Below are 26,475 nucleotides of genomic sequence, written 5' to 3' on the forward strand. Positions count from 1 at the left end.
AAAAAAAACACCTTCAATGAGGCGAAACCAATTTTTTTATTATTTTATAAATATGTAAATTTGAATACCGATATCTTAAGAACTGCAAATCAAACAAGGCTGATATTCTGGGATTTATTTATCTATAATGTAAGCTTTTAACCTGCCTTGTTTCATCCAAACTGAAGCAAAGTTTTTTTGATTATTGGCCATCCTGCGTTCCACTATGACTCGGTTTGTCCACTAACACAAACTCGGCAGCAGACTATTGCAGCTAATTTTGGGAGTTGCCAATAAGCAATAAAAATTTAATCCAAATAAAAATATACAAACGTTCATAGTCTGATTAAACAGTTTAACTTTTCAACAATTTTTGGACAATTTAATCATTAAAAACAACAGTTTCATTTTGGATAATTATTAACAATTTTATCATATTAACAATTTTCTATGGATAATTATTAACGATTAATATAAATTATCTTGGAAGATTGTTAAAGATTGAAACACTACAGCTACCCTGGCTTAAGACAAAGGCTCAAGATAAAAAATTTTAATCACAAAAATGTTCTATTTTTAAATATTTAAAGGAGGGTGATATAGTAGCCATTGGCAATATTAAAGTTGATTGCAATAAGAAAACCAAAAATATTAAGTTTATGACGCTCATATATAAATTTTATTAATGATACCTATAACGGTGACACCAGCGGAACGCAGTTTTTCTAAATTAAAACTAGTTAACCCTTTCGTGACGAGTGACCCGTATGGCGGTTCATAAAATTTGTTTCTAAATGACGAGTGACCCGCATGGCGGTACATGAACATTTTTGAATATTGCAAATTATCTATAGCAATTGGGGAAAACTTTAAACTTATTTTTGAAATGTGAATAATTTTTTAAGTTAATGCTTCAAACCGTTTGTTAATTGCATTTATAGATCGCTCGAAAATCAATTTTAAAAAATGACAAAAACAGATAAAAAGTATACTGTCATAAATGAGATCCTTGATATTTTTTTCAATGATAGTGGTGAAGATTTTTTTTGTTTGATCACCACAATAAATGTCTCATTTATTTAAAATCAAAAACGGTATGTTTATGTATTTCTTCTTTATTTGTGAAAGGTTACATAGAAAAAACTATATATTTTTGTTATTTTCAACATGATATATTTTGATCACGTTACTAAGACATTAAATATTTTTTTTTAGTTTTCTAATTTTCTGAAAGCCAATTCTTTGACAAAAAAAACAAGGTCTTATTTGTAAAATTCTGACCAGTAATTTTTATTTTATGCTCTTTTAATTGATCATGATCCAAGATCGTTTTTTTACGCGCAGTCATATGGCTGTTTTTAAGTCAGTCGCGAAAGGGTTAAGACATATTTACGCGCAACAATGACACAAAATAGACTCGTTGGCACAAACTTCAATCAAAAATAATATTGCTTCTGGACTCGACTATTAAGCATTAATTGACGGTTTTGAAACATGAAAGCAAAAAAGATAAACTTCGCATAAAATAAAAATGAATAATTTTATTTATGCAAAAATTTATTTATTGAAAATTGCATAATGATTAAAATTTGACATTTTTTTATTCAGCTAAAATTTGTTAGTTTAAAGCATTTTTTTTTTTTTTTTTTTTAATTTTATTTTGCCGTATAATACTATTTACAATGAGAAAAATCGTTTACATATATAATAAATGGCCGGAGCAAGAAGAAGACATACTGTCTTATCACCGTGCCCCGTTAACATTGAAGCCGTCAGTTAATATTACAATTTAAAAACTTTAAACATAAAAGTATATATATATATATATATATATATATATATATATATATATATATATATATATATATATTTATATATATATTTCTACAAAGATATTATAAAACTTATAATAAGATATTAAAATAGCATAAGTTTTCAATAACAACATACTTAAATGAAAAATAAAAGTCAGAAGATCAAAAAAAAAAAAAAAAAAAACAAACAAAAAAAGAAGATGAAAACCTATTCAGTTTATATATTTTTTTATTATTTTATAATCAAATTTTAAAATAAATATTTTAGATCGAAATTTTTTCCTAATAAAAAACGTTTACATACTATTTTGAATTGTTCAAAAGATATGTTTTGAAGAATGTTATTTTTATTAATTTTTTGAAAAAATTCATTCCATAGAAATGCTCCACGATATTGAATTTGGAATGAACTGAGTTTGAAATAGAATCTTGGAACTACAAAATTATCATTTGAAAAATTTGTGGGGTACTTATGAGAAATTTTAGTAAAGTAAGAGTGAAATATATTAGGCGACAAACCATGTTTATATTTAAACATGAACAGCATAACTTGATATATATTAAGTTTATAAACATTGAGTGCATTAAGTTCCATTAAGAAAGGCTCTCCATGAGCAGTTCTCTTAACGCCAAAAATAATTTTGCATGCAATTTTTTGTTTACTATAAATATTTTTAAGCTTTCCATAGTTTCCATAGTTAGGCTTTTCCATAGTTCCATTAGTTTCCATAGTCCATTTAATAAATTGAATTTTATTATAACAAAATGAAAATAAATACTCTTTAAAAAAATGGCCGCCAAAAATCTTCTGTGTCTAGGACCGCTAAATTTTTGGAGCCGGATGTGCATAATAGAATTAAAGTTGCGAAATGTTTGAGAGTGTTGATCAAGTTACCAACTCTTTCGAGTTCGAATTGTTGATCAAGTTATCAACTATTTGACTTTAAAAGAAATTGAAAATAGTTTAGAAAATTATTTTATCGCAATAAATATATCGGCTGCAAAAGCATGTCTCTAGCAGTAGTTCGATAAAAACAAGATTTTAGATCGATAGAAACGAGATTTTAGGAAAATCGCATTCTTATCGAATAGTTGCTTTAATGAATAAATAACATAATATAAAGAGCAAAAAATTAAATTTAATAGATATGTTCAATTTTTTTTCTTTAACTAATTCTATACTTATAATAATATTTAACATATAACATATTAAAAATGTTTAATGCAAATCAGAGATCTGCATTAAACATCGTGCTCTAGCGTGTTGTTTATTAATGTTTTTTGGCAATAGCAAGTTGTTGATAAATCAATCTACGTATAAAATCAAACGTTCATGTAATGTTTTTATCAACTTCAAATTTGTATGAAGTTTAATAATATTTCGTCGAATAACTGATAAAATATCGAATGAAAAAACTTGTTTAATATTTAAAAACTAATATAGTATTTTAAATATGACGAATGAAATATATGTGATGAAATTACATCAAATATATAACTAATGTAATATTTACAATATATAATTAATGAAATGTTAAAACACATAACTAATTAAATATTTAAAATATATAACTAATAAAAAACTAAAACAAAAGTTGATCTGTTTTTTATTAATTATTTTTTAATTTTTTTTTTTTCTAAAGAAAAATAAGGCTGATTTTGTAAACCGTACAGATGCTTTAATATTTACCGAAAAGTTTATTGAACACGATACTGTGGATCATGTCGACAGGTTAATATTGCCAGAAAAAGACTCTGAAGATGAAACAGATAAAGTTGATTTCACTGATGATGATTTTAATCTGTTTGATTCATCTGAAAACGAAGTTGTCGAGTTAGAAGAAGAAATACGGAACGAAACACTTAAAATGGAAGCAAACTTAAAATATATTGAATCACAAATGAAAATTTTGTTAAATATACTTCAAGTCAGAAAGGAAGAAGATGAACGTTTTGGAAAGAATTCAGATATTTGGACAGACTTTTATAATAATCCTTTTATAAAAATGGCATTTTCAAATTAATATTTTTAAAATAAAAAACGAAATTGGTTAAGGTTGCTGCTATGATCAGCAGTAACCTCAACATTTTTTTCTTTGAAGAGATTTTTATTGTATTACGAAATTTCAAAAAAAGACTAGAATTTAAACATATTAGGAGTGTGCCGGATTGGTAATTGCCGGATTTTAAATTCCGGCCGAAACTGGATTTGCCGGTTTTGTAAAAAAATTTTCGGCCGGAATTCTAGCCGGAACAAGAATTTTATGTATTTTTTACTTTCAAAATTGGTAGAGAAAGCCTGCACCTCAACATGGTGGCTAGTTGATATATTTTTAACCCATAATGTATCTATATATATTATAGGTTATAACCCTCTCTCAACTCTATAACTCCGAAACACGAACCTTGACGAACAAGGCCGCTACGCGGAGAAACAAGTTGAGCGCAATACTACCAGAGACGTGGTGGGAATCAAACTGGGAACCTCTCGCTTACGAAGCGAGCGCTCTACCACAACACCACTACCGCATATAGCATATATTCAGCAAGAATGCTCGATGAATGGTATCAGAGCTATATAATTAATTTTTTGACGAGATTAAATAAAAATAACTACATAATGTTTACTACTAAAAGTTTCGTGCGTTTTGCAACGATCAGGTAAAAAATACATTCCATGCATGTATGTATATATATATATATATATATATATATATATATATATATATATATATATATATATATATATATATATATATATATATATATATATATATATATATACATATATATATATATATATATATATATATATATATATATATATATATATATATATATATATATATATATATATATATATATATATATATATATATATATATATATAACTTATTTCATTAATTTGATTCTTGTTTCATTTAAATCTAATATGTTTTTTTTTATTTGTGAAAAATAGAAAAAAACAAAGAAGTGCTGTACATCAACTAAGGGTTTGGCATGGGGCAGCAATCTTTTTTCTTTTAAATTCCTTTAATTATTTCAATTAAAATTCCTAATGTTTGAAAAGCCTCCACTGACGAGAGTGCAACAAACGAAAAAATAAAATTATTTTAGACCGCTTAACTGTAGCTTTACCTAAAATTACATTGTGTTTGTTAAGAATTTGTATTTTATTTCCTAGGTTTACCTAAAGTTCTTTATTACCCTGATATACAATCATTTTTTGATTTAATTTTGTCTGTATCACAAATCTTTAAAAAAAAAGTAAAAATTAATTCTGGCATTCCGGCCTGCAATATTGTAATTCCGGCCGGAACCGGATTGACATGAAAAATACAAATTCGGGCCGGAGTTCCGGCCGGAACGAATTTTTGGTACATCCTTATTTTTATATAATATTTGTTTCTTAAATTAGTTTTACAAGAAACAAATTTTTGACCGGATTTATACTTTTTTTCAACTAAAGCCGGTCACCGTTATAATCAATAAGAAAACAATTAAAATAGATGAGAAAACCAGTTCATATATGAAAACTAAGAAAAAGAGAAATCTATTACTCAATATTAGAACTGTCAAGTCTACACTTTTTAGTGTAGAAAAATCAGTGCCTAGTTGATATCGTTTTGGAGTATCTGGTTGCAAAAACACAATCGACACGTGTTTTTACATTGAATCATTTAATCATGAAAATGTGTTTTGCACCTTTAACATCGAAGTACTTGTTGATGTTTACTTGGTATGATTGCATTGTCTGCGTTTTTTATTTTGTTTTTTACTCATTGCTCGAACTTTCTCCGTTGCTTCGGCTTCATTTAAAACTTCTTCTTCAATTCTTATATGTCTACTTTTACATAAATATGTTTATCAAAGCCATTAATTTATTGCAAAAACTGGATCTTCAAATTTTTCTTTTATTTTCAGTTTTGATAGGTCATTATTAGATTTATTAAAAAGAAAAATTTTTTAACTTGCAAATTAAAAATTCATGCAGACAATCAATCATTATAATAACTTAAACGTATTGACAAAATATTACTGTTTCAAGACAAATAGATTTGCAATAACTCAGGGCTTTCAAAACGTTCGCCATCTTGCCCTGCTTTCCCCTATAGCTGATAATAAAAACATATTATGAGATAAAATCTAAAATAAAAGTTATTTAAAACAATTTATTTAACTTATGAGTAAAAAAAAGTATTAAAGCATTAAAAATCGTCGATGAATTTTCAAAGTTGTTATCCTGAATTTTCAAAGTTTCGCTTCATTGTTAATAATTTTAAATGGCAAAATTGCTGCTTTACTAAATGCATCTTTATCTGTCCAAAGGTTTGCTTTTAACTGTGATATTACTTGGAGCTTATTAGATTTTCTTAGTATTTTGCAGAGGTGGTATCACACCCCAAAAATGCATGTTCAAATAATAAGTGTTCCTTAAACTTGCTGATTCTATAAGTTAATTCTTTGATGCTCCAGAGATGATTACTTTTTCCAGGCATAAAATAGACATTATACATGTTTTCTCTCCAATGATACAAAAGCATAACAGCTTTATTAAAGTCATTAGCTGCAACTACAACTTCGCTATTTGATGCCAGGTGTAAAACGGTATAAGATGATCTTTGTATCAGCATTACCTGGGCATATATATACTTAATGCCTTGCACCCAAAAGAGGTGTTTTGCTAGCAGTTAAATAAGCTCTACATTTTCTTGGGAGGGGGGGGGGGATAATAAAAAGCGCTCCTGCCCAAACAGCAATGGATTATCATCTAGCATATTGATCAGATAAGAATTTTTTTCTTCTTGTCTTCTAACATGCTCATTTGATTTAGTTAAAAAAGTATCATATCCATTAAACAGAACGCTTACTATACTAAAATCGCGTTGGACGTATGTTAAGTACAACTTTTAAATATCGCTGAAATAATTCTTTTACCCATCTGACTTAATGTATCAAAACTTTACCGTCTATTAAGAATCTGAAAAACTTCGCATTTCTTTATCTACTTTGCATTAAGCCCTTTAGGTTAAAGTTATTTCTGCAATGATGGTTTATTTTGTTTCCTAATCAATTCGTTTTTAAATAACGCAAGAGGTGTGGAAGTCAACTTATACTATAATAGTGTTCAACATTGCCATCTCTATGAGCAATTGCAACAAGTCTTGTGAACAGAATGGTTGGGGTAAAATGTATAGAGCTACCTATCTTCAGTATTATTATATTATGCAATTCATCCAGATATTTTATTTGATTTCGACATCTGATTTTAGCTTCGGTTATAACTAAGTTTTAAGATTGTCAATCCTATTTCCTGAGATTTTTTAACAACTTATATAACTATTTCGAATAATGAAGACAAGACTTACAAATAGAGAATGCAAGTTTTAGTCTTGATATATAAAAGGATTTTGTCTCCTTTGTCACTTTACAAATTTCTCGCAGTCTAAAAAGTGTACGTCTCGCTATGCCCATTTCTTTATGTTGTTCGCTTGTTTCTATTTCACATCTTGTTAGAGTTTATCATGGCTTCGTGTATAGCCGCACAGGATTTTAAGCTATGTACACTTTCTGTTAGTCCACGTCCTCGAGTTAAGCCACCTCTACTTTTCGCAGAAAGCATTAACATTTTTTCTATCAACAAACCAGACCAAACCCCCGCCCCATAAGAATTGTTTTTGCTTACAGAATTTGATCTATTATAAAAGCAGTCACTAAGCCAAGAAATTTTGAGGCACCAGTGTTATATTTCTTGAACATAAACTCTGGTACTCTTGGCGTAATTTATGTGCCTAGTAGCATCAAATAAATTTAGCATAAGCTTTGTTATATGTATGTGAAGAGATCAATTAGATGTTTTCTATGCAATAATGAAGTTTTTTGCGATTGTGACATATTCCATATATTGAAGCCAGAGTTGTGCAGTTCTAGATTATGATTTCAGAGATTGGATTAAATTGACTACTCTACTTGACACGGTGATAAATCTTTCTGTTTCTACAAACTTCTCAAATTCGTCTTCAATTAAAGTGCTTTTCATTACTTTTTTAAAAATGGCTTGAAACGACGAATAATTTAATTTCTACGTCATTCGTAAGGATATCCAGAAGTATAATTTTAAGAACACTTTCTGCAAGAATATGTGCTCGAAGCGATCTTGCAATAGCTTTTCTCGACATCATATGTATAATATTATATTCTGCGTATATCTCATCAAATAACTTATCCAAACCAGATCCTCCCGTAAGTCTACCAATGCTTCTAATATAACTCATTATAGTATGAAATCCGCTTAATCTGCACACTATATTTAAATTATGCACACTATATTTAAATTATGCACACTATATTTAAATTATGCACACTATATTTAAATTATGCACACTATATTTAAATTTTCTTTTTTAATGATTGCTGTAGCTTTTATCCATAACGGTTGGTCTAAAGTTACGTGATGTAATGTAAGCAAAAAATTAAACATACGCATTGGCATGCTTAATTTTTCAGCCTGATCCATAATAAAAACGAAGGGTAGAGTATATGCATGAAGTTTCATCAAAAGAATTGATATCAATTATTGGAAGGAACAAAACTAATGATTTTTGCGGACAAATCTTTGTATTAGTTACTAGTTGCATAAAACCTGACCAGTTTGGTTGCGGGTGCTCAGTGGTACTGAAGAACCAGCCACCTTGCCATAACAAGTCAAAATTTAGTTCTCTAGCGAGTTTAATAGGAGATGCAATTTCTCTGTAAGGATTAAATTTAATCATCTGAAAGCCAATGTTACTAGATCATAAATAAAGTAATATCTTAACATCACGATCCGTAACTAAATTGAATGTTTTCTTTTTTTTGTTTTAAACTTTTATTGAACTTTTTTGGCATCCAGTTACCGAGCTAACTGATATGATACCCATCTGGAAAAACATGCCTTCTCCAGATAGTGAGGCGATATTGTGGATAATACATTGAAAACAATCTTTTTTCCAGTCAAAGATTTTCCCAAGAACAGAAAATGATACCGAAGATCGTAACAACTTAGGTGGTTTTTTTGTGTGCAGAGTTCTATGATCTACAAACTTCTCTCTGCAGCTATGATGAACTAGAACTATACCTATCGGGATTTTTCATCGAATTGAAGTACGCAGTTAAATCTTCCATTTCCCTTTTTTTTTGTGAACTTTATGAGTGTTTTTAATCCCTTCAACTTGACCATGACATAAGACTCTTCACAGAGTGTTTTGTCAATGATAAACGGTTTTTTGCAGATTGAACACTTTTCTTTGAATTAAACTTGAGCCATCTAAAAATAACTCAATAAATTTGCATCTTCAAAATGCAGAATACTGAAAATATGACTTTGAAGTAATTGTTACCAGATTGAAGTTATAACTACAATGAACATGTAAACTAAACCATGTTCATAACTATTATATTAATAGATTAATAAATGTACCATTACAAATTTGAACTTATTTCAATACTAAAAAATTAAGTTTTATTAGGAGTAAAAGAAATTCAAAAACAAATTTCTAAATACAATTTCTTTAAAAAATTAGGTGTGACACTTTTTATACCTTAAATAAACATAACAAAAAAAAACAATCATATAATTTTAAACTATTACCTAAAGTTGTTTACTAAATTGTTTAATAAAAATATAAACTTTTACAACATGCATGATTAACTAGTATGTAATATCAAAAGTTTAAATGTATATAATGTTGCGTTAAAGTTTCAAGCATATCTTATTAATTTTTAATTTTCAACCCATTGTTCTTATACGAATATGACTCAGCATAAAATTATCTTGCTAACGATATATGAAAAGCGTATTATTGAAAAAACAAACTTGACAATAAAAGTTATTACACGTATGATTATGTGCTATGTTAGAGGTTAGTACAGAGGATAGAAGCAAACCATGAAGTTTGCTATCCTACGAATTTGGCGAGAGCCGACGAGCCAATCAAGCAACTGCTGCTTCTGCATGGTAAACTCTAAAAATAGTCGCACCGGCATAAATGCTCCCCAGATTGTTTATCAAAACATACCCTCTTCCATCGCCCCAGTACCAATCTGCCTATTCCAAATCCTCTTAGCCGGAATTGGCTATTTTCAGGAGACAGCAGCAAGTCAGATAGCGAGGCAGATACTGGAGATATAGACTACGATTCCGAAGATGAAGTTGGGGATAGAAAGCCGTACTTCCCTAACCAGAAAGACGTGAACGATTTAATTAGGGACCTCGGGTATACAAAACTGAATTTTGAGCTTCTGGAATCCAGACTCAAACTTGGTTGATTGTAACGTACAAGTCACGGATCAGAGGAAGCAGCTTCAAAGATTCTCCAACTTCTTCAGTCAGCGTGATAGACTGTGCTTCTGCAACGATATTGCCGGTCTACTCCAGGCTATAGGTATTGCATGTAATCCTTATAAATCCTACCGTCTATTCATAAACAGTTCATCCCGGAGCCTTAAAGCCGGGTTACTTTATAATGAAAACAACTACCCATCTTTTCCAATGGCCCACTTTGTGCATCTCAAAGAGGACCACATCAGTGTTAAAATGGTGCTGAGTGCAATAAAGTATGGCAGTTACGGATGAGAGGTCATCGGCGACTTTTACATGGCATCTTTCCTCACGGTTCTTCAAGGAGGTTTCACAAAATTTCTTTGTTTCTTTTGTCCCAGGGACAGCCGTGTTACTAATGCGCATCGTCGCACAAAGAACTAGCTACAACGGACCGAATTTTTTTGTGGGAACAGAAGTGTGAAGTAGAAGCCGAAAACAAAAGCAAAGAAGACAAAGCAGAAAACTTTTTGGAGTTGGTGCAGACTCTCATAAAGAACTACGCCAAATTAGGATGCAGAATGTCTCTGGAAGTTCATATCCTTAATTCGTATCTCAACAAATCCAAAAAGAACATCGGCGCTTACTCCGAGTATAACGAAAACATGAAGGGGACTACATTTGGGCGTCATATCAAAGTTGACATGAGTTTTTTATGAATGCTTTTTAAAAATCAAAATTCAAAGATAAAAAGCCTTTTTATTGTATTTAAGGTGGTAGCCCTATAAAAAATGATGAAAAAAATATTTTTTTGAAAAAAAATTTATTATTAAAACAGCATCATGTATACCACTACTTTCATTCCCAAAAAAATTAAATCACCTACCATACCTTTTATGTCAGTTTTGATAACATTTTAGACTATCTATATTTGGAAATTTACATAGCAACGCCCTTAGTTACGGTTCAAAATGATTATGGTCTAATATAATCCCTTCATGTAGTTCTTTAATTTTTTTTTTTTTTTTAGGTAAAACATCCACTTTGCTCTACTCAAATATAGTTCTAAAAAGTAAATTTTAAAACTACAAACAGCATGTGGAAGTTACATCGAAATTCATTACCTAGTAGTCATACTTTTATAACTTCATATATATGTTTACTATTTTATTTGGTGCATCCTTTATGTATTTATTAGTATATGCATGTGTGTCTTTATACATATAGATAATATTTTTTAGATTTTAAATAATAATAGAATGCCAAATAAACAAAATTCCATAGTTAAAAAAAAGATAAAATGGAATGGTGCAATTGCAAATAAATAAAAAATTAGGGATTCGTCTGTTATTGGTACTTGTTCAAGTCAAAGGAAATTAAATATGAATAATGAACTGTCTGCATCTATAGTAAAAAATCCTCTTGATAATGACTATTTTATGTTGGTACATTTTGCAATGCTTCAAAATATATTTTGTGAATTAATGTGTCCGAATTGTGGTAGTAACATCATATTATATGACAAAAACTTAAAACGGCGAGGGTATTCACACTTTATTAGTGTCAAATGTTCCAATTGTGACTGGATTAAAGCCTCATAAACATCTCCTGAAACAAAACCAAAGGAAATTAAAAAGATTCAGGATCGCAGAGCCTTTGACATAAATGTACGAGCTGTTGTTGCATTTTGTGAAATTGAATGTGGTTTTAGTGCTATGGATACCTTTTCTTCGGTAATGAACTTAAAATATTTAACTAAAGGTCCATTCATCCAACTTAATAAAGTTGTTAAAGATCGTTACAAAAAAGTAGCTGGGTTTAGTATGAAAACTGCTGCGGGAGAGGTTGTCCATATTGACACTGTTAGTGATATACCATGCACTCGTATTTCTGTTGATGGGACGTGGCAGAAACGCGGCCATTCTTCACTACATGGAGAAATAGTATTGGTCACGTACAGAATTTTTATGAATCACTCTAAATATTAATTTATAGACCTAAACGTTTCAAATCATACCACAAAACTATTGAAAATCGATAGGTGCATCCAAAAAAGTTAATAACTTTTTTAATATTCTGATTTAGAAAAAATCTGACGGTTAAATGGAGTATCTAGGTGTACTGCAGAATGTTTTAGAATTTATTTGAAAACAGATAAAGACAAACTGACTTAGAGCTTTTTGAAATGTTATCAATTTCGCTGATTTTATGACACTTTTCCCCCATAATGGATCAACCAAATGTAATTTTATTTTTTTTGAATCAACCTAATTCTCTCCAAGAAACTCTTTAAACACTTAAATATGGTAGATTTCTTTTTATTTGTCAAAATCACCTTTTTTTATAGGGATACCACCTTAAATTATCCGTTTATTGTATTCAGAAGTAGACTTTTTAGAATTGGTCTGTAAAATGTACAGCAAAATCGCATTTATTATTAAGAAATGTTTTTCTTAAAATAAGAAGACTCTTTCTTGTTTTAAGAAATAAATTTCTTAAGCTACGGAAAACGAATTTAAGATTTTTCTGTTATAGCTGTTTACACTTTATTCTGATAACAGTCAAAGTCAACTTTTTAGTGTATCAAAAAAATTATAAGAATGAAAAAAAAAGATAAGTTAAAGAAAATGGTTGAATTCTATCTATTTAGGTTTATGGATGCCTCTCCTATAAATTTTTTTTTTTTGAATGAGACGAGAGCAGACCCTCTAGCCACAGCACTCTATCAAATTATATATTTCAAGAAGTTTAGAAACGCTGATATTATACTTTAAAGTAAATTGGAACCAAGTTTACCACGAATAAATTCGAGTTATTATATTTTTCTTTAAAACTTATGTACAAAGTCAATGGTTTGTTATTTTTGTTGCTATAAATATACAAAAAAAAAAACCCTCAAAAAATCCACTTCTTGTATTTATATATAAAATAAAATAAATTTTTTCGCGTTCTCATGCGAGATCAAAATTTTTCGTTTAATTGAAAAAAAAAAAAAAACTTCATGTAAAACTTTGAAGAAATTATTTGTATGACTAATTGTTAACCTTTATTTAAAAATATAATATAAATATACAAGTTTTTAGTTTGCAAACCATTTTAAAATCGTTTTCAGTAGGTAAGGAAATGCACCGCAATTGATTTATGATTCAAACAGAAAATCTGTCTTTCTTGGGGCTCACTGAGATTTAAAATCTTTATAACTGCATCATTTCATTAGCAATGCCAACTTTAATATCTACTCACATAAGCCCTTTCCTTTTTTTATATTCGTCAAGATTAAGTGATTTTCTTGAAAAATTTTCCCGTTGAAAAGTAGGTGGTTTGGTTTGTGTTAGAGATATACCACGTGACGCTAAGAAAAATATAAAGACAAAAGGATTAAAAAAAAGTTGTATAAGTAAGACAGAACTTTTTTTTTTATTTATTTAGCATTTTGAATTAAGGATACAAATTTGTCATAAACAAAGCTAAACATCATATTTGTCATAAACAAAGCTCTTTTTTTTTATTTAGGATTACAATTTATTAAGGATACATATTTGTTATAAGAAAGCTAAAAAATATACTAAAAATAAATTAAAAATAAAACACTAAATCGGATTGAGCATAAGAAGCTTTATACCATAGAGTAGGGCGGGGTCTGTTAGAATAATTTTTAACAGATCATTTAAACGGTGCGACAAAAGTTTTTCTGTTATAAATATAATTTAAACTACTAAGAATTAGAAAAACAAATTTTTACAGTTAAACCTGCGCCAGCAGAAAAGGTTAAGCAGCTGTGTGTTGTGTGTTGAAGTAGTTGTGTGGAGAAAATTGAGCATTAAACGAACTAATGCATACGCATGATGTATAATAAATCTTCACTACTGTTAACACTTTACTAAGACACCTGTTAACAGTAACGGGTGGCAACTGAAAAACGAGACTAAATTTAAAGACACATATCTCTTCAAACAAGTAAGATAAAACAAAAAGGAAAAGTTTTGGAAAGTATTTTTATTCTAGTTTTCATCTAAATAATCAGTTTTTTCAATTAAACGATTCCTTCTCACTTTATCAACAAAGTCTGGTATAGACCTGAGTTAAACTCCGTATGAGTTCAATATCACTTTATTAAGGCATTACTTGATTTTAGAGCATAATTGTTGCAGATTTTCTCCTAATTATTCTCATAAAAAAGGCTTTTCAAAATACTCCAAAATTTTTTGATAGGACGACATTCTGCAAGTTTGCAGAGTTATCTGCTTTTTCAACAAAATGCCCTTTTTTCTTGTTTAGGTACGTGATTATTGTTTGTGCATAGTGAGATGATGCCAAATTGGGCCAGAATACATATGCATCATCTGAATTAGGGGTGGTAAATAATTAACGATTAATCAATAAAAACTGATCGTTGATCGATTAATTAACAAACGATTAATCGATTATTTTTTTACTTTAAAATGTTCTAATTGTTATAGTATTTTTTATTAACACTTTGTTGTAATAATAAAAAAATAGCAATTTTTAAGAAACAATAACTACTGCTTTCACTTTTCCGGTACTGGTAAAAAAATGTAAACAATACACGGATTTATAGTCTCAGTTCCGTTACGCAAATTATATCAAAATTATTTAGTAAAGTAAACATTTCTAGAATTTGAGATTTGAGAAAAATTTGAGAAGCAGAATATGACATATTGATATTACTTTGATATAAAATCTTTGATATAAAAATACTTTTTTTACGCTAAATATCTTTCCTAGCCAAATTTATCACTAACTTAAGTTCGAAATATTTATCTTACTAAACGATTTTGTGATAATTTACAGAACGCAGTATTAAGTGTTAGCTCGTTTAACAGCTGTAGATCGTATTTCTTTTGCAACTTTGGCCAATAGTAAATATATTTAAAATGGCTGGAAAGTTCAAGGACTCAAAATCGCCGATGATCGACATGCTATAAAGGCAACTGTTATGAACTACGCAAGCTCAACAAAATTAAAAATTGCTAAAGAGCTTCAGCAAAAAAAAAATAACTGGAGAAGGGTTTTCAATTTTTCTTAATGAGTGTTCTTCAGGTGGAACTAGAAGGTATTTGTGTGTTGTGGTATATCAGACAAATTTTATTATGGTCTTGAAATGATTAGAATAAGTGGTTCAATGCCTTCAGAAAGAGCAGTTAATATTGTTATTGAAATGTTAACTGGTTTTGGCTCAAATTTGATCAATGACATCTTTGGGTGTGTTACTGATGGTGTATCAATCATGAAAAAAATGGGATGAGAAATATGAGTTACCCACCAACTTTGCTATTGCCATAGAATTCATCTTGCGGTTTGTGATATTCTTTATAAGAAAAAAGGTTCAGCAACAGAAACATCTGAAGAACTAATTATGGAAGAGTTAAATGAAAATGAAGAATCTTGTTCCGACCCTGATGATGAAAATAAAAATGAAGCATGCTGGAATGAGGAAAGTATCAACTTTGTTAATAAGGAAATGCAATTTAATGAGGACTATGGTATTACTATATCAAAGGTTCATAAAATTGTCAAGCTGTTTAGAAAATAACCACTTAATAATGATACCCTTCAAAACATTTGAAGATCAGATTTAGGAAAAGAGCTTAGGCCTATTCTGGATACTAAAACAAGATGGAATTCCCTAATCAGTAAATTACTGAAAGAAGAATTTATGTTATTGCTAAGTTATCTGGATTATTCAAATAGCAAAGCTATTTGAATAATCCAGATAACTTTAAATCAGATTCAGAGCTACCAGGTCATCTTTTAAAATAACCTAGTAAAAACGTAATTGCTAAATTAGCTCGAGATGTTTTCATACGTTTGTTTCAACATAAGGAAGTAGAAGCAGCACCTGAGTCTGATATTAAATCTGCTTGTAAAGTAGAACCAATAAGAAAAAAAACTAAAGCTGAAGAATTAGCAGAAATGATATCAAATCAAACTTTAACAACAGTAAGAAATAAAGGGCTAACTAGTAAGTCATCCCCTCAAGAGGTTTTGACTTGTATTAAATGAGAAATGACAGTTCTTGAAAGCACTGGTAAAAGGCCAAACTCCTTATAAAAGGTTTACAACGCCATGCTAAGCCTTCCATCACCTTCTGTAGGAGCAGAAAGAAGTTTTAGTGTTGCAGATTTATTTATTATCAAGTTAAAAACTAGTTTAAATGACAACACTGTTAATAACTTATGTTTTTTAAAATCATATCTGTGAAAAAAAAAGAAATAAAATCATAAGAAGTTGTATTTACTTTTTTTAAGCTGTAAGAATTTAACTGTAAATATTAATCAAAATTAATTGATTAATTTGATTTGATTTATCTATCACCCCTTATCTGAATACTTACTTATCAACAAATGGAATATGTCTTACTGCATTTTTTTAAGTGGATTTTTTGATTTACAGCCAATTCACTAGGCACCAACAGGGTTGAGAAATACCTATTTCAGAAAAAGCAATCCATAGAATTAACTTTTTTGAAACTTTTGTTTTGTTTGGTATTTTAAGATATAGCTCTTTTAAATTTAAAATTTTTAAATTTATCGTGTGTTTTGATTCCTTTATGCCATATTTTCTCTAGTCGATTTAATCTTTGTGTTTTTTACAGAATACTGTAAATAAAAACATAAACTATAAAAACTCATAAAAATTATATTCAATAAATTACACGTCAACAATGTTTATGAACTCCATAAACAAAATATCAGCTGAGTGCCAAACTTTGTACCATCTCATTAATTTAAGTGAAATCATTGGTGTATTGAACTAGTTTTAAAAAAGAGTATGAATGCAAATTTATGTAAACAAAAAGAGCCCATTTGCTCTCTTTGTATACATAAGAAGTGAAAATAGTTGCGGAGAATTCTCTTGATTTTGTTAGAAATATTGTTTCATCATTATCAAAATCTTTAATATTATTAAAGATCATCAAATATAACATCTAAAATACAGCTTTTTTAAGAACGTTTTTAAGAAGCACTCATTGTCTATTTTATCAATTAAAATGTTATCAAAAATTTACACAAAAAAATGAAGTAATTTGACGTCAATCATAAAAGAAGATCTGGTTCATCAACAACACTTAACAACCGAGCTAGATAGTCCAGCAGAAAAAGAAACAGTTATAATCCCACTTACAATAGTAATAATAATAAAAAGAACACATTACTGAAAATTTGTATAATTTGTAAAAAGACAAAAAAGTACTTGAACTAAATCTAACACAATACTTGAAGTAAATGAACAAGGTAAAATTAGCTCTACATTTCTTGAAGTCGTTTACTTTCTTATCAAGGTCAGTCTTTTTTTTTTTGCTTAATTCATTAATGGTGTACCTCTTGCTGTTTGAAGTGGAGATAATCTGAACTTGGCCCGGGCAACTTTTTTTCTTCCCGCGATGCATCTTTTGCTACACCAGCTGATCTAATTGTATCTCCAAGATAACAAGAATTATCAACACATCTTTTTTCACTATTTCATTTTTTCCCACATTTTTTACTCATTTGTATTTATTTTACTTAAAACAAACAATCAAAAAAGAAACTCTTATGAGCCCATTGCTTACAAACTGTAAAAACAAATGAGTTTTCTCCAGCTCCTCATACTCTTTATCCTACGCCCTTTTACTTCCATTTCATCTTTCCAACACTGAATACTTTGTTTTAATTCTTCGTTGCAATTATCCAGTTGTAAAAAGGTACTTAAAGTAATCAATAAACACTCAATTTAACTATTAAATCAAAAAATCAATAAATTTAACTAATAGAAACAAAACAACAAAGATCAAAAGTTTTAAATTAAACCAAAAATTAAACGCTTTATATTTGAATGAAAACTGCAGCATAAAAGTTGAATGAAAACTGCAGCATAAAAGTTGAATGAAAACTGCAGCATAAAAGTTGAATGAAAACTGCAGCATAAAAGTTGAATGAAAACTGCAGCATAAAAGTTGAATGAAAACTGCAGCATAAAAGTTGAATGAAAACTGCAGCATAAAAGTTGAATGAAAACTGCAGCATAAAAGTTGAATGAAAACTGCAGCATAAAAGTTGAATGAAAACTGCAGCATAAAAGTTGAATGAAAACTGCAGCATAAAAGTTGAATGAAAACTGCAGCATAAAAGAGCAAATGATCTTGTACTTCTGTTTTTTAAATAAGTTTAGCGTTGCATAATTTATGGATGATCCCTGAGAAAATTATTAAATAAATTCTCAAGCCTAAAAGATTTGATTATTTTGCTAAGTTAAGCTCCAAGTTAGTGGGCCAAAACAATATTCTTATATGATATGTATCATAATTATATATATATACTATTTTGTAGCATATTTTTTAAGAATATGTCTGATGATTAACAATAGTTGCACACTGTCATTTAGATAATGATAAATAAAACATCAGAACTTCAACAATCATATTATGTCTGCAGTTTCAATAAATATTAATGAAGTTAATAAATATAAATATAATAATAATGATAAATAGTCAGTGGCTCGTGTATGGAAGAATTGTTACAATGGTTGGTGATTCCCTCTAATTATTACACACAATTAGAAATCATTTTATTGTGAGAAAATTGTGTTGTTTAAATATTGTATTCAAACATTGTATTGTGAGAAAATACATTTTTTTATCTGACAAGTGTTGATCAAAACTAATTAAAATTTTACAATAATATATTAAAATATAAACAATATGTGAGGCCCTTAAAATTCAACACTAACAGTTTAATTTAATATTTTATACAGCTCATATTGAAACGAATCACTATATCATATTGAAACGAAACACCATACCAGATTAATTTAAAAAATTAATAAAAGATTAATAAAACACTAACAGATTAATTAAATATTTTATACAGCTCATATTGAAACGAAACAATCAATCAAGAGCACAAACAAGTAGTTTAATCAACAATTTAAAATTTTTTAATTTGCAAAACATTGAGAAGACAGACGATACACAATTAAAAATTCTTCGAGATAAGTTTTTTAATAAAAATGTAATTTCAATTGCAACTATATTTGAAATGAGCAAATGAAGATATATAATTTTTGTTCGACAACTCAAAAATAGTTTTGCAATATTTGCATTATGGTTCTGGTACAGGTTAAACTTTATGGTTCCGCATGTAAAACCCAGCCAAAATCTGGTGGGTTTCAAAAGGGTTCCCATATAGATTCTAATTACAATATCAATATGGAATTTTTAAAAGATTTCTTTTATATAAGTATTGTGTTTCTATAGTAATGCAAAAATTTGATCAAAATATGAATTTTTCAGTTCTGAATATTTTGTGTTGTCATGGTGAGATAAGAATTATTAGGTGGCTAAAATAATAAGTGGGTACTTAGAATATGGGCAGTACATAACTTAGCTACATAATTTGTTTGTTATTATTCATTAACAATATATTGTTTTGAACTAAATAACAAAAAACTTCTATAAGATGCTTTAAAAATGATCAGGCAGAAACTAAAGATGCAGGATTACTTCGCTTATGAGCAAAATGCAGCTAACTATATGCGAAATAAAGGTTGGTTAGTGAAGCAAGAGTCATTGTTAAATGGTTTATGAATCTAGCGCTAACCCTGACTAGCATTAGAAAGTGTGCTGAACTTTGTAAAAATTTACTTTACAACTAGTTGTAAAACTAAACGCTGCTTGTATATAAAATCAACTTTAAAGTGTTTAGATCAGTGTAACTGAACAAAGTGGAAGAACACTGATTCTGCTGCCAATAACAATATTTACGATGATGGTGTTGACGATTAAGACAAATATAAAGACTTATTAGAAGACTTGTATAAGAATAGATTAACTTTTTTAACTAATAGTATTTAACTTTTATATTAAGAAATAATTTAAAACGCTTTTTAAAAGAGGATCAATTTATGATATTTAATTTTACTGCCTAAATCAACTATAAATTGATAAATCCAATATTTTTTACACAATAACAACAGGTTAATACAATACCTTTGGTTAATACTTAAAAAAAAAATTAAAAATCAAATTACATTAAATTAAAAATAAATTTTTTAAATTTACTGTAATTGGAGTTTTTAAAGTTCGATAAGTCAAGAACTGCAGTTTTTTGAATTACGAAATTTTTATTTTAGAATCTCTTCTATAAACAGTCTTTTAGTCTTTTACATTAGAATTCTTTTGATCTCATAGCTGCATCTTGGAGGTTAACTTTAAATCATCTTTTTTTATTATGGCCTTCAGTCTACTGCTTTTTTTGGTCAGTACATTATAGAATTGTCATTTTTTTTTCTTATTTTTTTTTTTAAATGTCTTGCTGAGTACAGTTGAACTTTTTAGCAGCCTGTCATTGAAAAATCTTTATGGCCAAACATAAGTTTGAGCCTTTTAATGTTTGTCTCATTTTTTTAGACTTTTCTCCACTTCCTTGAACTCTTTGGTAACAAAATTCACTTTCAGCACATCTCGTAGATAGTACTTTTAGGTATATTTCAATTTTAAAGTAAACTTTTCACCGACATTTTTTCTTCTTTTATATTTTAAAATCTCTTCATGTTTTTAATTAACTTTTTTTAATTTATTCTTCTATAAAGTAAAATCAGAAACACATAAAAAAAAACTAGAACAAAAATACTTTCTAAAACATTTTTCCTTTTTGTTTTACTAATACCTTAAAGAAGTTCATTAAATTGTTTTTCAGTTGTCACCTTTTATTTGTCTATAAAATACAAACTTTTTTCTTTTAAACATTAAAACCTTTGCATATTTATGGAACATGAAGAAGAAACTTTATTAAAGTTTCTTCTTCATGTTCCATAAATATGCAGTTTTATTTATTCAAACCCTATTAAAAGTACTTCTGTCAGAAGTATTGATGCCCACAAATATTGCACCAAGTCCATGCTTATTGAAATGAGTCTTGGCACACTGCATTGCTTTTCACATCTTTTTTCACATCAAATTTTTATCTAGCCCACCATCAACAGTTACAATCATGACTGGTGTGGTAATTCCATTTTCAATAAATAAGTTGCTTTTAAATGAAGGAAGATGGGTGATTTTCATCATGTCTTTAAAGTGACTAAATGCTTTTGATGAATCATGTTTTGCACATCACATTAGTATCTTCCTTGCGCCAGAACATGTGACTGTTTGTTTTACCACGCAAAAATTAAAAGAGTGACATTAAAAAAAGTAATAATAATAACAACAATAAAAATATAATATTAAAAACTAAAATTCATTTATCAGGTGGCAATCCTTAGCAAATCAGATGGCAAACCTTAGCAGATGCAACCTTAGCATCTGCTAAGTTTGCATCTCTTTATCGTGCTCATCATTTTCTTACTCAGGATTCTATTCTTCTCTCTAAATTTTCTTACTCAGGATTCTATCTCTATAAATCTCAAATCCATCCTTGTGTGGAATATTGTTGCCATATCTGGGTCAGATTTTCCAATGATACTCTTTCCCTTTTAGACAAGGTGCAAAAACGCATTGTAAACATAGTTAAACCTACTCTTGCAGCCAACCTTCAAACATTATCTCATTGTTGTAATGTTGCTTCTCTTTCTCTTTTCTACAAACACTATAATGGGCACTGCTCTAAAGAACAAGTGTCTCTTGTGCCATCTACTAAAATTCATTCTTGTTACTCGTCATTCAATTAAGTCTCATCCTTTTTCTGTGACTGTTCTTAGGTGCTCCAAAAACTCTTATTCCTCTAGTTTTTTTCTTTGAACATCAGTTCTTTAGAATTTGCTTCCTTCATCTTGATTTCCTGATTCAATTTGCACACTTTTAAGTTGTCGGTCAATTGTTATCTTGCTCTACAATCTTTATCTTTTCACTTCCAGTAACTTCCAACTCTAATTGTGGTTGCTTGCAGCCTTGTTGGAAGTGCAAATGTTGAAATAAAATAAAATTCAAGTATAACATCGATAATGTATTAATATTTTATGTATTAATAATTAATTTTAACTGTTTAAATAAAGTTTTTGAATTCTTTTTAATCGACTATTAAAAAGAAAATTCTCACTATTATTAACTTTTATTCATTATTATTATTTTTACTCATTATCAATTCTAACTAAATATTAATTCTTACTCATTATTATTAATTCTTACTCTATTTTGAAAAAACTTAAAGATTGTTAAAAACAGAGGAAGATTTTTTGATAGTTATATAAATCGTTTTTAAACAATCACCTATTACCTTGTCTTGCTCTAATCATGGGATCGGGATTTTTTTTGTGCTACTACTAAGTAATTATTTTGTAACTGAACCATTTCTGATTATTTGTGATAAAAATGATTTAAACTTTTACTATTCATTTGCTTCTTTTAATAATAAAATCCATACCATTTGTTAAGTTGTTGCATAAAATATCACCTTAAACTTTCAACATTTTCATAATTACCATTTGTTAAGTTGTTGCATAACATATCACCTTAAACTTTCAACATTTTCAAATTTTAATTGAGAAAGTCTCAGAAAATATCTCAGAAAATTTTAATTGAGAAAGTCTCAGAAAATATGTGTAAACAAAAATCTCTAAAACTTGCAAACTAATAAAACTGTGATAAGAACTCAAATAATTTTTTTATGACAAATTGTAGTAAAACCTTGATCTCCTATGTGATATTTGGTGACACAATCCAATCCAAACTTTTTCCCATGACTGTAATGTATTATTTGAATGGCCCCCAAGTTAGGTTAATGGTAAAATAATGAGAAGAACAAGAGAAAATGACTTGGGAAAAAACAGCAAACTATAATCAAAAGACCATAAAAAAACGAAATACACCTAAGTAATCAAAAAAGTTATAAGTAGAAATGCAATGAATAGTGAATATCATCAAATGTTGAATATTTTGTGTGCTTCATGGCAACATTTAGTTATTTTGAGGGTTCCGAGCTGCTTTGTTAAAGTGCATATATCAACTACACTGTGTTTTTGTTTTATTTGTCACTAGGTTGTGTCATAGCAGGCATTATTTTATGACATCAATTTTTCTAACTAAAGTGATGTATAAATTACCATACTCTTCAAACCATTTAAAAAGATTTCAAACATAACCAGCTCTTGCATTTTTGAGGAAATTTTAGAAGATGCTATAGATAGATATAGCAAAAAGAACTCCAAAACTATTAAAAATGATATATTTACAACAACCTAAACTTAATGCATGGTTCAACTTTAATGGGAGTGACAATTGAACAACTGCCTTTTTTATTGATGCACATTCCAAAACTAATTTGTAAGAATAAGTTAAAACACAACAAACAAAACAAACAAAATTTTTTAATGATCTGAGAAAGATGGACATGTGTGACACATATCACAATCTTTTTCAGTGAAAGGTTAATCCTTGTTAGTAAAAGGCTACTTGACACTGATGAACCATCACTGGTGTCTTGTATCACTGGTGATGATTCATCTCCATTTCTTAAGAAGAAAAAAAATGTAAATGAAACAATCAAATTAACCTCTACAGAAAATATGCTAACATATGAAGATTTGGAAAAGAAAAGCCCAATTCCAAATGAATTAATTTTTAAATGAAACCATTTAATTAAATTGGACAACAAAACCTTATTAGTGGTGTTCAGCAAACACAAAATATTATTCTAACAGAACTTGCAAAAATTTTCTTATTATTTGCAGGTGGCAGTGTACACAGTGAATGGCTATTTTTAGAAGAATAAATCATTTATGAGGAAAAGTGCAACCATTTGCTATCATCAAATGATGAATGTTTTAATCATAACTGATAATCTATAGATTTTTATGCCAATTTTTTATTACAATCTGATATTCAGTATTCCGCCGAATAGTTTGCAACTTTTAGCCAAATACTGAAGAGTAAAAAAAGTAGCTGGATAGAATAACAAATATAGAATATTTGTGGCATCTCTAGTTATAAGTTATAAATTTGTTTTTAATTTTTTTTGTTGCACGAGTAGTTTTTAAGATATATACTGGCCCAATTTGCCTCTCAAGTAGCTATGCTCGAGCTGCCCTATCCGACTTATGCCCCTGGTTAAAAAGATAAAAATTCAGTCTTTTTTTAATACTAATATCTAAAAATATATATAATTTTAGATGTTATAAGTAACAAAAATTCAAACAATGTTTGACAATATTGTTTGAATTTGTTAATTGAAACATCATATCCTTAAATCAAGTATTACAAAGACTTGATCCAAGGATACTTGATTAATTACTAATCACAATGAATACTCAAGTAAGGCACAAGTTTATTTAAATGTTGAACATTAAAGTAGCTCAGCGAACTTTCATTTTTTTGATTTGTTGCAACTGATGTCTAACAAATAAACTTTTTCATAAAACCATTCTATATCTTTCAATCTTTTAACATTTAGCATAGTATATGTAATTTAACAATAAATTTTATTAAATAAAAGTTATTTTTTTAAAATGAGTTTTTGTTAAATATCAAAAATAATATAATAAGTAATTCTATTCATCTTAAAGCAAATATTGCTATGATATGATAATAATTCATAATTTTCTATGATAAGGTAAATAACTACCTTAGCTGTCAAAATTAAATTGATACTAGACATTATTAAAGAAATTTAATAATAAAATTGCAAAAATACCTTGTTTTAAATTTTGAATTTAAAACTTAAAAACCTGTAAAAAATATTCTAAAAAAATGAAATTGCTAACTTAACTAATGTTTCAAAAACCCTGCCACAGAATAAATTTAAAACAAATGCTTACCTGGGATTGGAAGATCAATCTGAACATCAAAATCATGCACAGAAAACATATCAGGGTCTTCGTTTTCATGTGAAGTTCGAGCAGAAACCTTATTTGTGGTTTCATTTGATGTCCGAGTGGAATGTTTATTTATGGTTGGTGCAAATAATAGTGTTTCAAGTGTCTAAAAATATATCTGTAACTTTAACTTGATTATTTTATTAATTACAATTAATTTAACTAAGGGTGTTTTCAAATTTGTTTAATAATGTTTTTGCTAAAACTAAAAGATTAAAGAAGAAAAAAAAAGCTTGGTAACTAAGGATTAGTGTAAACTTATTTAGCAATATTTTTGCTAATTTAAAACAGAAAAAATAAAACACACGGATTAAAAGCTTATCAGTAATATTAGTTTATAAAAAAAAGAAAAGAAAAATAAAGATTTCTCCTTAAATAAATGAGTTTAAAGATTTAAGTTTTTCTTTTAATATATTAAAATTTTTTGAAACTAAATAACATGAAATAATTTTGCACATTTATAATAAAATTTAATGAAAAAAAAAACACAAAGAGTAAAAAAACATTATGTCTAAAGTTCTTGCTGCCATTACTTATCCAAATAAAATGATAACCTAAATATGTTACTTGATCAACTTTATCACCTTATATTTACATACAAGAGAAATAACTTTATACAGCATATTTTTGTTTTGGATCTTGAATAGTAAAAATCCAATAATGTGTCATTTTTTGAGAAAGAATTAATCTACTAAACTCCCCTACAACTTTGTCTAAATAAAAGAGACAATATGCAAAGCATTATTATGGAATAGTGGTAAATCGTCAGTATAGCAGCAAATTCAATAAAAGCTTGGATATTGGTTAAAGTAAAAGTTGTACAAAACTTATATCAGGTGTTTAGTGAAAAAGTCATTTTGTTGGGCAAAGAAAAATATTGAAAAAAAATGTTTGATGTATGAAAAAAAAAAGATCTTTTACATTTATGAATTGAAATAAAACAAAATTCAAATTTATTTCATAACTCATCAATTATATTGTTATCAATTATATTCCCTAATTTATGAATATTAATCAAAAGCATTAATACTAGTTACCAACCTTTTCTTTTGAATGAACTGTTTCATTGTTTTGCTAAAAGTTAAAAAAATAATATACCTAAATGGTAAAAAAAATAACAATAAAGAATCAGACCATACTTCATACTTTAAAATACAATAGAACATCAACAAAACAATTAAAATACAGTGGAACATCAACAAAACAATTAAAATACAGTGGAACATCAACAAAACAATTAAAATACAGTGGAACATCAACAAAACAATTAAAATACAGTGGAGCATCAACAAAACAATTAAAATACAGTGGAACATCAACAAAACAATTAAAATACAGTGGAACATCAACAAAACAATTAACAATGCAGTGGAACATCAACAAAACAATTAACAATACAGTGGAACATCAACAAAACAATTAACAATACAGTGGAACATCAACAAAACAATTAACAATACAGTGGAACATCAACAAAACAATTAAAATACAGTGGAACGTCAACAAAACAATTAAAACTAATAGTATATATAAAAACATTTATGTTTGATTTGAAAACAATGCAACATTTAAACAAAA

At 28.2% G+C, this 26,475-nt stretch overlaps 2 protein-coding genes across 2 annotated transcripts in view; one reads left to right on the forward strand and one right to left on the reverse strand.

Moving 5' to 3' along the window:
- The window catches only part of LOC100211128 (potassium voltage-gated channel subfamily H member 2), a 43,604-nt gene extending 39,658 nt beyond the window's left edge, over positions 1-3,946 (forward strand). The window contains exon 12 of the mRNA XM_065805155.1: positions 3,437-3,946. Within this exon, the coding sequence (XP_065661227.1) occupies positions 3,437-3,817 (381 nt within the window). The 3' untranslated portion in view covers positions 3,818-3,946. The remainder of the gene's footprint in view (positions 1-3,436) is intronic.
- An 8,948-nt stretch (positions 3,947-12,894) lies between these two features.
- LOC100205878 (RNA polymerase-associated protein RTF1 homolog) overlaps positions 12,895-26,475 on the reverse strand; it is an 82,804-nt gene continuing 69,223 nt past the window's right edge. The window contains exons 15-17 of the mRNA XM_065805157.1: positions 25,939-25,971; positions 24,841-25,003; positions 12,895-13,444 (exon numbers count right to left, since the gene is read on the reverse strand). Coding sequence (XP_065661229.1) covers positions 13,332-13,444; positions 24,841-25,003; positions 25,939-25,971 — 309 coding nt within the window. The 3' untranslated portion in view covers positions 12,895-13,331. The remainder of the gene's footprint in view (positions 13,445-24,840; positions 25,004-25,938; positions 25,972-26,475) is intronic.

The sequence above is a fragment of the Hydra vulgaris genome, chromosome 09 (genome assembly GCF_038396675.1).
Source record: "Hydra vulgaris chromosome 09, alternate assembly HydraT2T_AEP".
NCBI classification, from domain to species: domain Eukaryota; kingdom Metazoa; phylum Cnidaria; class Hydrozoa; order Anthoathecata; family Hydridae; genus Hydra; species Hydra vulgaris.